This window comes from Myzus persicae, unplaced genomic scaffold, assembly GCF_001856785.1.
Source record: "Myzus persicae strain clone G006 unplaced genomic scaffold, MPER_G0061.0, whole genome shotgun sequence".
NCBI classification, from domain to species: Eukaryota; Metazoa; Arthropoda; class Insecta; order Hemiptera; family Aphididae; genus Myzus; species Myzus persicae.
The window spans coordinates 191,068-204,871 of record NW_019101353.1 but is presented as its reverse complement, the minus strand read 5'-3'; the positions used below and the strand labels follow the sequence as shown (position 1 = coordinate 204,871).

At 27.2% G+C, this 13,804-nt stretch overlaps 1 protein-coding gene across 1 annotated transcript; it reads left to right on the top strand.

The window, feature by feature from the left end:
• The first annotated feature begins 433 nt into the window (after positions 1-433).
• LOC111028771 lies at positions 434-11,930 on the top strand. The gene is made up of 2 exons (XM_022307524.1): positions 434-965; positions 11,582-11,930. Exons 1-2 carry the CDS (start codon positions 738-740, stop codon positions 11,708-11,710), a joined length of 357 nt encoding a protein of 118 aa, XP_022163216.1. The 5' UTR covers positions 434-737; the 3' UTR covers positions 11,711-11,930.
• Positions 11,931-13,804: the final 1,874 nt, after the last annotated feature.

Genomic DNA, 13,804 nt, shown 5'->3' with positions numbered 1-13,804 from the left:
CCAAAAATGTCTAGTTAAATCGTGCGCCAAATTTTTGCGCTGTCAACTGGGGGATTGATCGGATTTTAAGCGGTCATAGTTGGTGAAAAATAAGGGAAAAATGTACCTTATGTCTCCCGGGTCCCGAATAGTATAGTATCAACACCACAGGGACCGAGTGGTGCGTTTTGATAAATAACCCAATTTTCCCTCTTATGGCAGCTATTAATTAATGGATTAGGCCGCCGGCAATAACTCAACGAGAGTCTCTCAGCCCTATCGCGTTCCGATATGTATATGTAAGGAGGTTTTTTGTTTTTTTTACCATGCACAATACCGTCGCGCCACCGTGTCGTCAGTGACCGCGAGGAGCGCCCATCGCCATGCGTTCCGTGTTGGAGGTTATGATGTTTCGGGCTGAAAAGGGATCGACTAGACCACGGCATTTCCGCGCGCGTCACCGGCAGCCGCGTACGTCCGTATCGCAATTGAGTGGCCGGCGAAAGTTCGTGTTTTTCGTCTCGACGTCGTAGAAGTTCTGATGACTCTTGTGTGTTATTGTGCGTGACTTCTAAATTATTTATATTTTTTCTGATTTCGTAGAGTATTTTATGAGTGTTTATATAGTGATTTGGTGTTAAGGAAATTCGTTGAGAGTCTTGATCGTGCGGCCATTCACTTGTGTGTGTGCGCGTGTGCTTGGGTGGATATTTGAGTGTTTTTTTTTTTTACTTTGGTCACATTTTTTTTTTCTTGAAATGACTGACAGCAGCTATAATTCGCCTGCCAGGAGTTACGGGTCACCAGCTAGGAGCTTAAAAATGTTAGACAGGGTATACGGTTCTCCAGCCAGGTCGTATTGTGGTGATCATTCTTCCGCAACGGAGTCTGAAGGTGAAGAAACGTTGGAGTTATTAACTGAAATTCCGAGTTCACCAGACCTAACAATTTTAGATGGTTGGCTAAAATTCAGGGACAACAAGAAAGTGAGTTGACGAACTATTATTACGCTATTATTAAGGCAATAGTGTAATTACGGAGGGGGGGGGCACGACAATTCACTTGCATCCCTTATATTATGTAGCAAAGATATGCATTTGTACTTGATTAAATCGGCTAAGGCTAAACTTAAATCCAATTAAAATATAACACTGTTTCATTGTTTTGTTGAATTTTTTTGATAAGATATAGCACTACCAAGCAAATAATACAATATTATAGTAGAACCATCATGATAGACTATAGACTAAATATTAATAAAATAAATATTGCATTTTATACCCACATAATATAATATTTGTGTTTAAAATAAATAAAGAGTTGTTTCAAATACAACTTAATTTGTCTTTAACATGGGTCTTTCATGAACTAGCCGGTATTCAAATATAAAAAGTTAAAATATTTATAGGTTAGATCTAAACTTAATCCAACTCAGGTTTCATATCGTATTTAAAATTTTAATATTTATTCTCACGGAACTAAAAGGATAACAATTATTCCTACATAATTTAAACAATAAAAACTACTGTTACTAGATTTTAGTGGAAGTCTATTTATATTTTAAATAAAAAAAAAAATGATTTTAATCGTTGTTCGAATTATCTAAATATTGTTAAGATTTCGTTAAAAAATAGTTCTTAATAAAAGTGTTTAACGGGTTTTTTAGCTACTAACTACTATGAAATTCAACAAATTACCTTTCTAAAGTATCTTTCATGTTCAGTTTCTAATCTAAAAATGTGTTATATATAACTCTTGAGCTCTTTTATGACCCAAAATATGCCCACCAAAGAAAAGTGCATGCATTATTTTTTATGGTTTGTTTTACACCAATAGTTTTCTCACTCCACTCTGAATTTAAAAATTACTGAGAATTAATACTACTTATTTTAGAAGTTGACTGTATAAAATCCGAAAACGATATTGTTTTGGAACGAGAATGTCAATAAGTTTTCAAATAAGGCTTTCAATATTTAAAAAAAAATGGTTTGTATAAAAGCTATGAATAATCTATTGGTATTATAAAAATGCATATTGCATATCGCATGTTGTAAAATAACGGTAAAAATTATATAAAAAAGCATTTCTGGAGGTCTATACATTATGAACGGATGTAAAAAAATATCTTGCCAAACATCAATAAATATTTTCAAAAGAGTTTGTAAATTCAATTTTATTTAGAAAAACTAATATTCGAAACTATTTTTAATAATATATGTTCTTCAACTAATAAAATATACTAAAAATAATATTACTTAGACCATAAAATTTTTTAAATACTCATATTATTAATAAGACCGGCAAGAAAAATTAATAAATAAAAAAGTATAACTATACCACGTTTACATAAGTAAATACTGAAGTTTATTTAAAGTAATTTTAATTGTTTTATTACAAACCCACATTTAAAAATACATGACTATTTTATAAAGTTAATTTTGTTTCATAAAGTAAGTCCGTGGTTATGTTAGATGACATTAAACCAATATAATTTGAATATTATGAATTAATTCATTCAAAAAACATTATGTGCCTCTATAGTCGTATGTATTTACTGCATATAATTTTATTTACATTGATTATTTAAGCCTTAAGGTGTTGTTGTAACGAACATACAATAGCTACTTTCTATCGATCTTGTATTGAAGAAGGAATCATGTTGGTTTTTGAATGGCTGGATTAGGTAGGCGAAAATAATTATTAGATCATTAAAATAGCTTAAAAGTTATTATTCAAGCTTTTATACAGATGGGAAATTGACCATAAATTTTACTTTTATTACGATATTTTATAAATTTCCCAGGAGTTCTATCGACAATAATTCTGAAAAACAGCAAAATTACGTTGGAAAATGTAACATATTTTTAGGTAATCTGATCCTAGCCATGAATGTATTAGAAATTATTTAAATCTTATTGATTTATAATTTTTTCAATTTAAAAGGCGGTCAGTATAGCTTTCTCCAATTTCAGCACATTTTAGATTAAATTATACTGTAAAGTACATGAACTTTTTCATCTCCTAATTAGTTCATATTATTATTTGATGTTATTCTCAGAATAAAAGAAAATAATTTGTATATTAATTGATTAAGAATAGAACAAACACGCTCGGTGACATCAAATTACTAAATAATGTTTAAATAATTCCTAATAGAGTATTAGTTATAGGTAACTTCTAAATTTATATTTTTGTTCAATTGCAATAACGATGTACAGTATGCATTAAACTAATTTTTAATTTTTTAAAAATAATATCATTTAAAAATGTACTGGTAACTGATAAGTTATTAGGTATTTATTTATTCATTAAGATATTATAATTTATAAAGATTGTTTGCAAATTGTCAAACCATCCGACTTTATTATATTGATCAATATTTAAGCTGATGATAACAACTTTTCCCAACAGTGTTTATTTTTTCGTCTTTTCTCAGTCAACAATGGTAATAATAATAAATATCCCGAAGGTAATCCACAAACGGTTTTTATGTAAGTACGTATCGTCTTGTTCAGCAGGTACATAATAAGAAAGATCTCTTCTTTCTCTTTTGCCTTTTATGTCCACAAAGTTACTCACAGTATTAGTTTTCGTCGGTGTAGGTGCGTGCACAAGCAAACAATGCGATTTGTCCTATAAAAATATCGGGTAAACAAGGGGTCAAAAAGTAACCAATTAATTCTGAATATGTCTAAATAATAATATGTACAGCATCACATTGTAATATATAAAAGTATAATATTATTAATGATGTCTCTTGTATGATATTACAAATTATTTTAAATTTTTAGAACAATGATACTTTTTAATTGTCAATAGCTGTTTATCAAATGTATGAAATCTCTCATCAAGATAACGATATTAATATTATAAATTATAATCAAATGAATAATAATTTAAATTAGTTTTATTGATTTATACTTAAATGTATTTCAGATTAAACTATTTATTTGTCATAAATGATTTTTTTAGTAAAAATATTAAATAAATTGTACAAATAACTTTTAACCAAAATTAAACTAAACAACTCGGCGTATAATTAAAAATAATTGCTTAATTTATATTGTAAGATGGTGATTTAAATTATTTTTTAAGTATATTCAAACAAATTTTTAAATTAATTATTAGTCAATCAGACGATTTATTTTTATATTTTCCAGACAATAAACGCGTTTGATCGATTTTTGTTAGCAAACAACGTTAGCTGTAGAATAATTTTTGCATATTCATAGTGTTCAATACAATGTATGTAAACAAATTGCTGAATAATAATGATTTTTTTAAAACGCTCGGTGATGGGTTATAAGTTTTAATATTTTATCGGTCCTTGAATAGTCCTTTTTTTCATCACATAATGTAAATTTTTATGTTATACAGTATAGCCTTAAGTGCGTAATGGTCGGGGAAACATTAGTCATCGAATCTTATGCAGTATATCTCTATTTTGTGCGCATTACAATAAATTATAAGTTTTCCACGTGTGCAATGTTACATATATATTATATAGTAGGTATACTATAATATAGTATATATAAAAGTATTCACTAGTATTATATATTATGTAATATTATATATTTTCCTACAATTCTTTTTAAGAGACTGTTTCATTAGTTGATACATCATAATATATCTATAGAAAACATTCAAATTAAAAAAAGTCAGAAAATAAAAATCCATTTGGTTGTAAAACCCAAACAATATAATATTTGCACGTACGCATGTTTTTTAAAGGATTTTTGCACAGGCTTTTTTCTCTTTGTGGTTTGTGCATTACAAAAAAAAAAATATATATATTTTCACGGTAGGATAAAAATAGTACGGGGTTTGTGAATATATTTCCCATACAAAAGGTATGCTTGTTTACATCAGAGTATCTATATTATTATCAAACACTCTTATGTGTTAAAGTTACAACGTGATTCAGTTCAAATAAATTATAAAATCATATGTAATAAAATCAATCAAGGCATGAATTTAAAAAAAAAAATCATAATTTTCATTTGAAACAAGAATATAATGTTGTGCTTACTATTGAAAGAACCATTTTTAATGTTTTAAAATAAAAAATATAATTATACCACCTAATATTATTTTGAATATTTTAATTATATATCTATTCATTATACATGAATATAAAGTCATAACTTAGTAAATCAGTCATCGATCAGTGTATTTCTGTTTTTAATTTCATCTAATATATTTTACATTATTAAACTGATTTATATTAGCTTGATTGATATTTCACAAACAAATAACATGAAATTATAAAATATCAAAAGGTTAAGTTCATGAACAATTTTAATGACAATATTAAAAAATGTTTGGACACTAAAAAAATTATACACACTCAAAAGATTCGAAAACGTTTATTTATATTTTTATTGTAAGATTCGTATTTTTTTAACCTAAAAGGAATAAAATACAAAAAGAAGAGCATTTTACTGGCCCATAAAAGTGGTAGCTGTAAAATATAAATAACGATTTTGCATATTGTTGTTTTTTTTTTAAATAACATTATCGACAAAAGTCCGAAAACCCTCCATTTACCTACTATGAAAAATATTGACAAAAGGCAGTTTAAATTATTACTCGAACAACCATGGAATATTTAATAAGAATATTATTATAACTTATTAATCAGGAAAACGACAGGTGAATTATAATTTATGTTATAATATTCTAGAGTTTGAAAACTTCACATAAACTTTAATATTTAGTACCTACAACTAATTACTTACGATATAATTGTTATAAAGTGCATATAAATATGATATGTAACTGTATATATTATAAGTGTACCTATAACTTATACATAAGTAATATTAAAATTGTGTATGTACAATGTACCTAAGCATAGGTACAGATATTAAAGAATAGATGTAGTAAAACACTTATCGGGATTTAAGCTTAATTTGCTTTTAACAAATGCAAAACTTATATTATTTTCGTAGTGTTATTATAATATGATAATATATTAATAAAATCATATAGATATAGGTATCTGAAGGCCTGTTAACTTGTATTAAACAACAGATTTGATGCATCTATGATGGGTGAACAGGTAGAATGACAGGTAATTACATTATTTTAACGTAGTTTTACGTGTTTAAACCTTCAGAAAAGCATTAATCGTGAAAATGTATTACTACGATGTGAAAATCGATTTACTGTCGTGTTGGAAATTTTAATATCCGGATTATGCATGGAATTCCTCAAAATCGGCATAATCGTAAAATATAGATAATTTGTGTTTAATATTATATTAACTATTAAGTTAATGACATGACACTTTCAGGATTACTGTAATAGTTTAACTCTATTATAAACATTCGAGTTGTACATACAGTATACATATTATCCTAAATTAATAATTAAAACAAATTTAGCCTATATCAATTCATATACATGATAATAATATATATACCTATTAATTATATCCGATATTACAAAACAGATAAGATATGATACAAAAACGAATACGTAGAGTCATAACATCAGGGCATCAGGCATAATATACCCTATCTAATAAATGATAATAACAAATATCAGGTACATGTAATAAATTCCACCGGTATATTTCTTGCCCTGCAAAAAAAAAGTAAGCCTTGCCGATGCTAAATTAATGTGAATTCCTCCTATATAATGAAAAAATCAAATGCAAATATTAATGCGCAATTATTTTTAAATATAATATACATGATATTATATAATATATATCATGTATATTAAGTATAGGTACCTATAAACAGAGTTGTTGGCAAAATTAGTTTTGATTTATTAATTTCTTATAATATATATATATATATATAAGTATATATGGGTACAATAAGAAATTAATAAATCAAAATTAATTTTGCCAACAACTCTGTTTATAGATACCTATACTTGGGAAAATGTAGAATTATGCTCTATGGGCATTATCAGAACAAAATGTCAACTTTACAAATTGATTACTATCATTAGATATATGATAATAATCAAAAACATCAAATATTTAATCTAGTTATAGTCTATATGGAATTTAAAAGTCTTTGTATTTAATTTTAGCCGTAGATCGGGAAAGTAAATGCGTGTCTGCATTATAAAAAAGTTTAGTTTTAACTAAGAATTAAAAAACAATTTCGTTAGTGTTGACATATATTTTACAGATCAACAATTAGTACAAGTGAAATTTATACGTTTTTCACAGGTAATAAATTCGTATTGGTGGATATACATATATAAAACATACGGTCGGTGGAATTTGCAATCACAATTATATTATAACAATATAATATATTTTTTTTCTTTATTGTGATTTTAACTATGGAGTTATTTTATCTCAACAATTATATGATGTATAACATTGAACAATATAATAAAATATGTAAATTATTTTTATTGTGATAAAAAGTACTATTTCTATAATTCCCAACTTTTGACAGACCTTTTGTCGTTGGATCAAGTGGCATATTTGTGCTCAGTGTCTACTTGTGACACTTAATGACATTTTACTTGGTTGCGCTTGACCTTACTCACTTAGCTACACTGTCCACACTTTCGATTATACCGGAACTAACTCTTAGGGATTCTTGTATATAGTTGTATTTTACTTTATATTGATCCAAACTTGACGACTGATACTTTTATTTACCTTATTATTACTTCATATGACTGACATGTTATGTAAATATACGTATTTCAGTAGGTAGTCAATTATTTAATATATTTTAGAAGTAAAAATAAAAAAATGATTATCAAAAAGGAAAGTAAATGTTTCGGGAAAAAAATCATAATTTAAATTAAACATTTTAATGTTTTTATAGTAATATTTTAACTTAACTTTATACTATCAGAACTTAATATTTTAGGAAAATCAAAGTGCATTCATAAAATACTGCAAGTATATATTATATTCAGCAACTAAAAAAATCAATAAATTCCAATAATAAATAGTAGGTTAACCAAATAGAATTAGGTACATTATCCATCTATAACTTATGTGCATATTATAAATTAGAACCATTATTAAGAAATTTAAAATTAACTTAATCTTTGATTATTTTAAGAGATGTTTTCAATACTACAAAAAATTAACTGAGATGGTTGAAATGTAAAAGTCATATTGCCATCGGTAATTTTTCATTTTGGTATTAAAATGTTCTGTGAAACTACTGATGAAATTGAAAAATGTCACATACCGACTAGTGTAAAATTTCCAAGCTATAATTTATAAATTTTATATTCCAAACACGATACTATATTATCGGTAATCTAAAATTAAACTATTACAAAAGTATGTGTCATCAGGCAGAATTGTTGACTATATAATATGTAAAGTAGACGTGTCACACGTGTAGAATGAAAATTCATCGTCAAGATTATGAACTTTGACACAGTTTATTTTTTATACAATTAGTTCATGATTAGTTTTCGATCTAATTAGTTGATTCGTGATATTCGTCAAACCCACCTTTCTACTTTGTTCCACGTATAAGAATTCTGCGCGTCGTCGTGTGGTCTTGATTATTATGATTTTTGGTATAAAAGTAATTATATTTCACTGTATTTAAAATTAATTTTTTTTTATATCTTGACATTTTAAAATAATATACTAGTGGGTATGGGTTGGATACAATATTTTAGTGGTGTAAAAAACATTCAGTGCAGGTGCAATAAGATAAATTTTATCCACTAAGATATAGGTTTAATCTTTATTTTTTTTCCTTGGTCAAATATATTACGGTCGTATTTAGATGTTTTAAGAATTAAATTAATTATGAATATATCATTAAAACCTCAATTCAAACGTACCTATATTTAACCTAATTACTTAAAAAAATATTATTATCTGTTTTATTTCGACCAATAAATTAGAAGTAATTGGTTTTATTTCGTCTCTATGGTTATACAAATTACCAATGCCTGAAAATGATCAATGACTATTATTAACTATACATTTACCAATTGGCAATTTCTAATGAAATATTCACAATAAGTATGACATACACTTCAACTGATAAAAATAAAATGTTAGAGCTTATTCATGTATTATCACATTTTTTATTTATGCATTTTATTATGATCAATATCGACATTATGCAACATGTTCACAAGCTATTCGGATCGGGTATTACAGTATGTCATTAGAACGGTGTACCCATATTATTGTTGATAATTTCTAGTTATTATACTGCTTACTGTATGTAAATTTAATCTCAAAGATATGGCTCTACTGTGATATTGCGACGAGCTCGTTTAAATATTAACTATACCTACATCACATTGCATAGTAATAATGCATTAGGGCGTTTATCGGGTCAATACTTAATAGGTAAATATCTATAAATCTCAACATTGTATAATGGTATGAATGAAATGATTATTGTGGCAAATAATTCGTCGTTGGTCTTCTCGTTACTATTTCATTTTTATATTACATCACGGTTGTTCGATATAATATTCCTACACCTGTTTAAATGTTCGTAACCACCATTAATTATTTATAATATACCCATATATGGGTGCATTTGCAATATTTTTAACGTTCGTTCTAGCAAGTCAGAGTGCGTGTTAAGCTCTGAGGCTTAATATAATAATATAATAATACGATGGTCACAAGTTCGGGTGCATAATAATATTATTATTATTATTATGCAGATCGTCATGCTGGCCTTTGCCATTCTTTCGGACGAAAAGTTTCGGGGGGGATGGTGTCTTGATCGGCGGATCCTGCGCCTGGGTCACTGCCAATACAGCGCTCGTTCATTGTCGTTTACCGATTTCTCTCGCACCCAACTCGAGTTGCGCGGGCGGCCTGCAGCACCGGAACTCCGCGGGGTGTGGTTGACGGGTATTAGATGGGTTGTAACGATGACACAGTCGGTCGGACGGGGTTCGAATTAAATACCCGTACAACGAGCAGTTATAGTTTCGGTTACAGTTTCAGGTATAATATTATTATGTAGGTAATACGATAATATATTACACAATATCATATGCCTATTAAGATACAAAGAACATAATATCTTAATATGTAGGTGCATAATATATTATACTATATAAAAACAATAAATCTAATTAAATAATCGATACATTTTTTTTTTCATACGAGTAGGTGCTTATTTATGTGATATAGTTGTATACTTGTGTGTCATATCACACATTATGTGATATCATAAACATCTGTTCTTCAAATTTATAGTATAAACCCTAATACTTGATATATTTTTTAAAGTTTTTTATGAATTATAATATATTACGTAATATTTTATTTCATCTAAATTTTTATAAAAACCACACTTCAACAATCCTATATTAAGCTATGTATACCTAGGTACCATTCTAGTTATTGTTTAAAGAACTATCCAGAATAAGTTCATTAGGGTGGTCCTTAACAGTAGATAATAAATTCAACTTTTTTCATATTGTCATAGTGTAAACACATACAAAAAATGTTTTACACAACATATTGAATCAATTAGAAAAAGTTAACCCTTGTCTAAGTTTGAACTTTTAATGCTTTTCAAAAATGTTGTAATTTTGCTCCTACTTTTTTTTAAGTATTGGTCGAATTGAAATTTGTTAAAAATACAAAATTAAATGAAACTAAATTATTGTCAACTTTTGTAATATCCTTTTTTTAAATATCTTTAACTGTTTATACATATTGACCTTAGTGTACAAAGAAACCGTTTTTTTTTGACATTAAAATGAATATTTATTAAACGTGGACATAAACCAAAATGTTTAACTTATTATATTAAATTAAATGTCACATTTTGTATAAAACTTGTACAATAACTCTTTAACTGATTAAATTAAATTATAATTTATAATATTCAATAATATTATATTACTGTATAGTGTTGATTTTTACTGATATATTATGTAGTGAGAGTATAAACTATAAAGTGTATTTAATATTTGTAAAATCTTCATATTTAAGCAATTTTAAATTCAATTCAAATATTTACTTAAATAATATTAGCTTGAAAATGTTGTGTAATATCATTGATTGAATATCTACTGGTTACTGATATTAAATTAATATAAATAGACAACAGATTATACAATATAGGTATTCACACAAATCTAGATATTTTATTACTCAGTGTGACAGTGTAAAGTTAATATACCATCACTCGCGATGAATTAAAGCTAAACTTGATTAAACTACTTTCTTCAACTATGAATAAAACAAACTTGTAGAATGTGTTAGGACATTATTTTCAAGTCGAACAAATTGTCTTCAATCCTACAGAGTACATGATGTATTATGCTTGAAAAATGAAAATATTATTCATATTTTTAGAATTCTTAACATTCCCTAAAGTTCGTTTATAGTTGTGTGTACGTGTGTCAAGTGAATTTTTCAATCAAAATACGTGTCGTATGTGCCATAAATAATTTTTCTTGTATAATTTTAAAAAGTCAGTAAAAAAATACCTACCCAGTTTTTTATATTTTTGACATGTCATATTATATTGGTACATTTACATTTAATATATTAAGCATCAATATATAAATATTGATGCTATTTTTTCATTTACATTATTTATGGTTATTCATGATATATATACAACATAGAATGTTAAATTATTATAATATTTTCCTGTTACAGTGGAGACACAGATGGGGCGTTATGACAAAACTATCACCAGCTGCAGGTGAGTTAGTTATTTTGTTTATATATTTTTACATTATGATTTGTGTAATGAAAAGGTACTGTGTAACTATATATTTTAATTAATCAGGATGGGTTTATTAACTAATTATCACCCATCGTGCAAATATTATAATGGAAATGCATTCCCGGTTTTTATATTTTCCACTCAAAATGTTTGTTGATATTTACAACCACTGATGATTTCAACCTTTAATACCGTTTTATTCAGGAAAGGTTAAATGTTTGTTTTTTAAAGGGTCAAATATGTTATGTTGGCATTTAATAGGGCAGTATGTGTACTTTTCGAAACGTAAATAGTATCATAAATACAATTTGTCTAACGAGACACTAAAATTATATGTATGGTTGATTACCTATCATTATTTTATAATGAAACTGAACTCATTTTTTGTTTAATAATGTAGTTGATGGTGGTATGAAATCAAATTTTAAAAACAGTACGCAAGTACCACACACTCTAACATGTAGGTACCTATGTATTTCATAGAAAATAAGGCTACATCTGTTTAATAGTTGTATTTAATTTTGTTTATTAGAATATTACAAACCTATAATCATACAATGCACAAGTAAAATAAATACAAATTAACCTCTACCGGATTTTTAGAAATGGTGCATGCTCTCTTTATTTTCGGCTTTGCGACAGAATTTTCAACTGCCATAGCAGTTGCCAATTTATTCTGACCATAAAAAGATCTCTAGTGTGTTACAATTTCCTCTACCGTCAAGTCCAAAGTAAATAATGATCCCGTGTGTTAACGATTGTGCCGATGAAGTGGAGAAGTATAGAGGGTGAAAACGAAAAAAAAACAACACGCGAAAACACCGTTTCTTCGTTATTTTTCTTTTAAAAGTTCCCCTTAGGCTACTTCATCGATGGACCAACAATTTATTTCTCCTCCTGTTTCTACCAAAACATTTGATGAAATTGGAAAAGTACAACTAAAAAATCACTATTCAGTGGTAGAATGGGTGAACATAATGTATTAAAAATAAACCCCTATGAGGTGGTAAAAATAATGTTATGCTTAAGTTCATATATTATTATACGAAAAATGATGATGTTGAAATTGTAATTAATGTATCAAAGGAAAGTTATGTTGGTTTTTAATGTTAAATTCAAAACAAATATTGGCGGGGAGAACGATGATATGTTAAAAATAATAAATTTACTGCTATGCCAGTGGATTACAATGCATTGGGCGTCATTTATATCGTTTAGTTTTTCCGTAGGGGTCTTAACAATAATAACACGCGGGGCGAATCTGCACTAAAGTGCGGAAATTTGCATAATTACAACAATGCGTGTGTTTTGCATGCGGCGAACGTCTCGTATTATTTAAATTAACAAATACACCGTCGCCAATGTTGGAAACATTCTTCAAATAGGCATCCTCTTTTCCTCCTCGGTGTTTTTATTACGTACATTTATATTATATTATATTGTGGTGATATTTAAGTTCACAAAAACGGCTGAAAAACAAAAACCTTTTTACTCGTATTTCGTATACAAAACGAAAATAGAAAGAATGGAAATATAAGTAAAAGCGTTTTAAAATAAATATTATCATCAATACCTATAAATAATATAAAAGCACTGTTAAAAAATTTGATCGTTCATTTTATTTTATAACCAAGTATATTTTCGTAATTTCGTATAGTCAATTAATATCGAACGTAGAATCAACTTTCAGTGTGTCAATATTATATTTTGTGCTGTTAGGTTGTTCAAAAAACAAAAAATCTCTAATAATACCTAGTTAAAATTTAGTAAGTAATGAGCATGTATCTATTTGCTTTAAATTAAACGTAACGATCACAGAACTTTTGGATTATTAAATATTTTTACTAAATTTAAATTAATATATATATGAAGACAATCTCACTTATTTCAAACTATAACTAACCCATAGACTCTTTAAATAAAATTAGAAATTCAAATTCAAGTTATAACAATTTACAAAAATAATATCAAATACGTATTTAACGGAACTATTTCATTGATTTATTTCATTATATTTTATTTTGGGAGTTGCATCATAATTTCTAAAGTATAGTTAGGTAATGAATCGCATTGTACACAACTATGGAGAACATTACTATTCTGTTGTTTTTGTTGGATAAATTATATTCTCTGTATATTAAGCGTCTATGTTA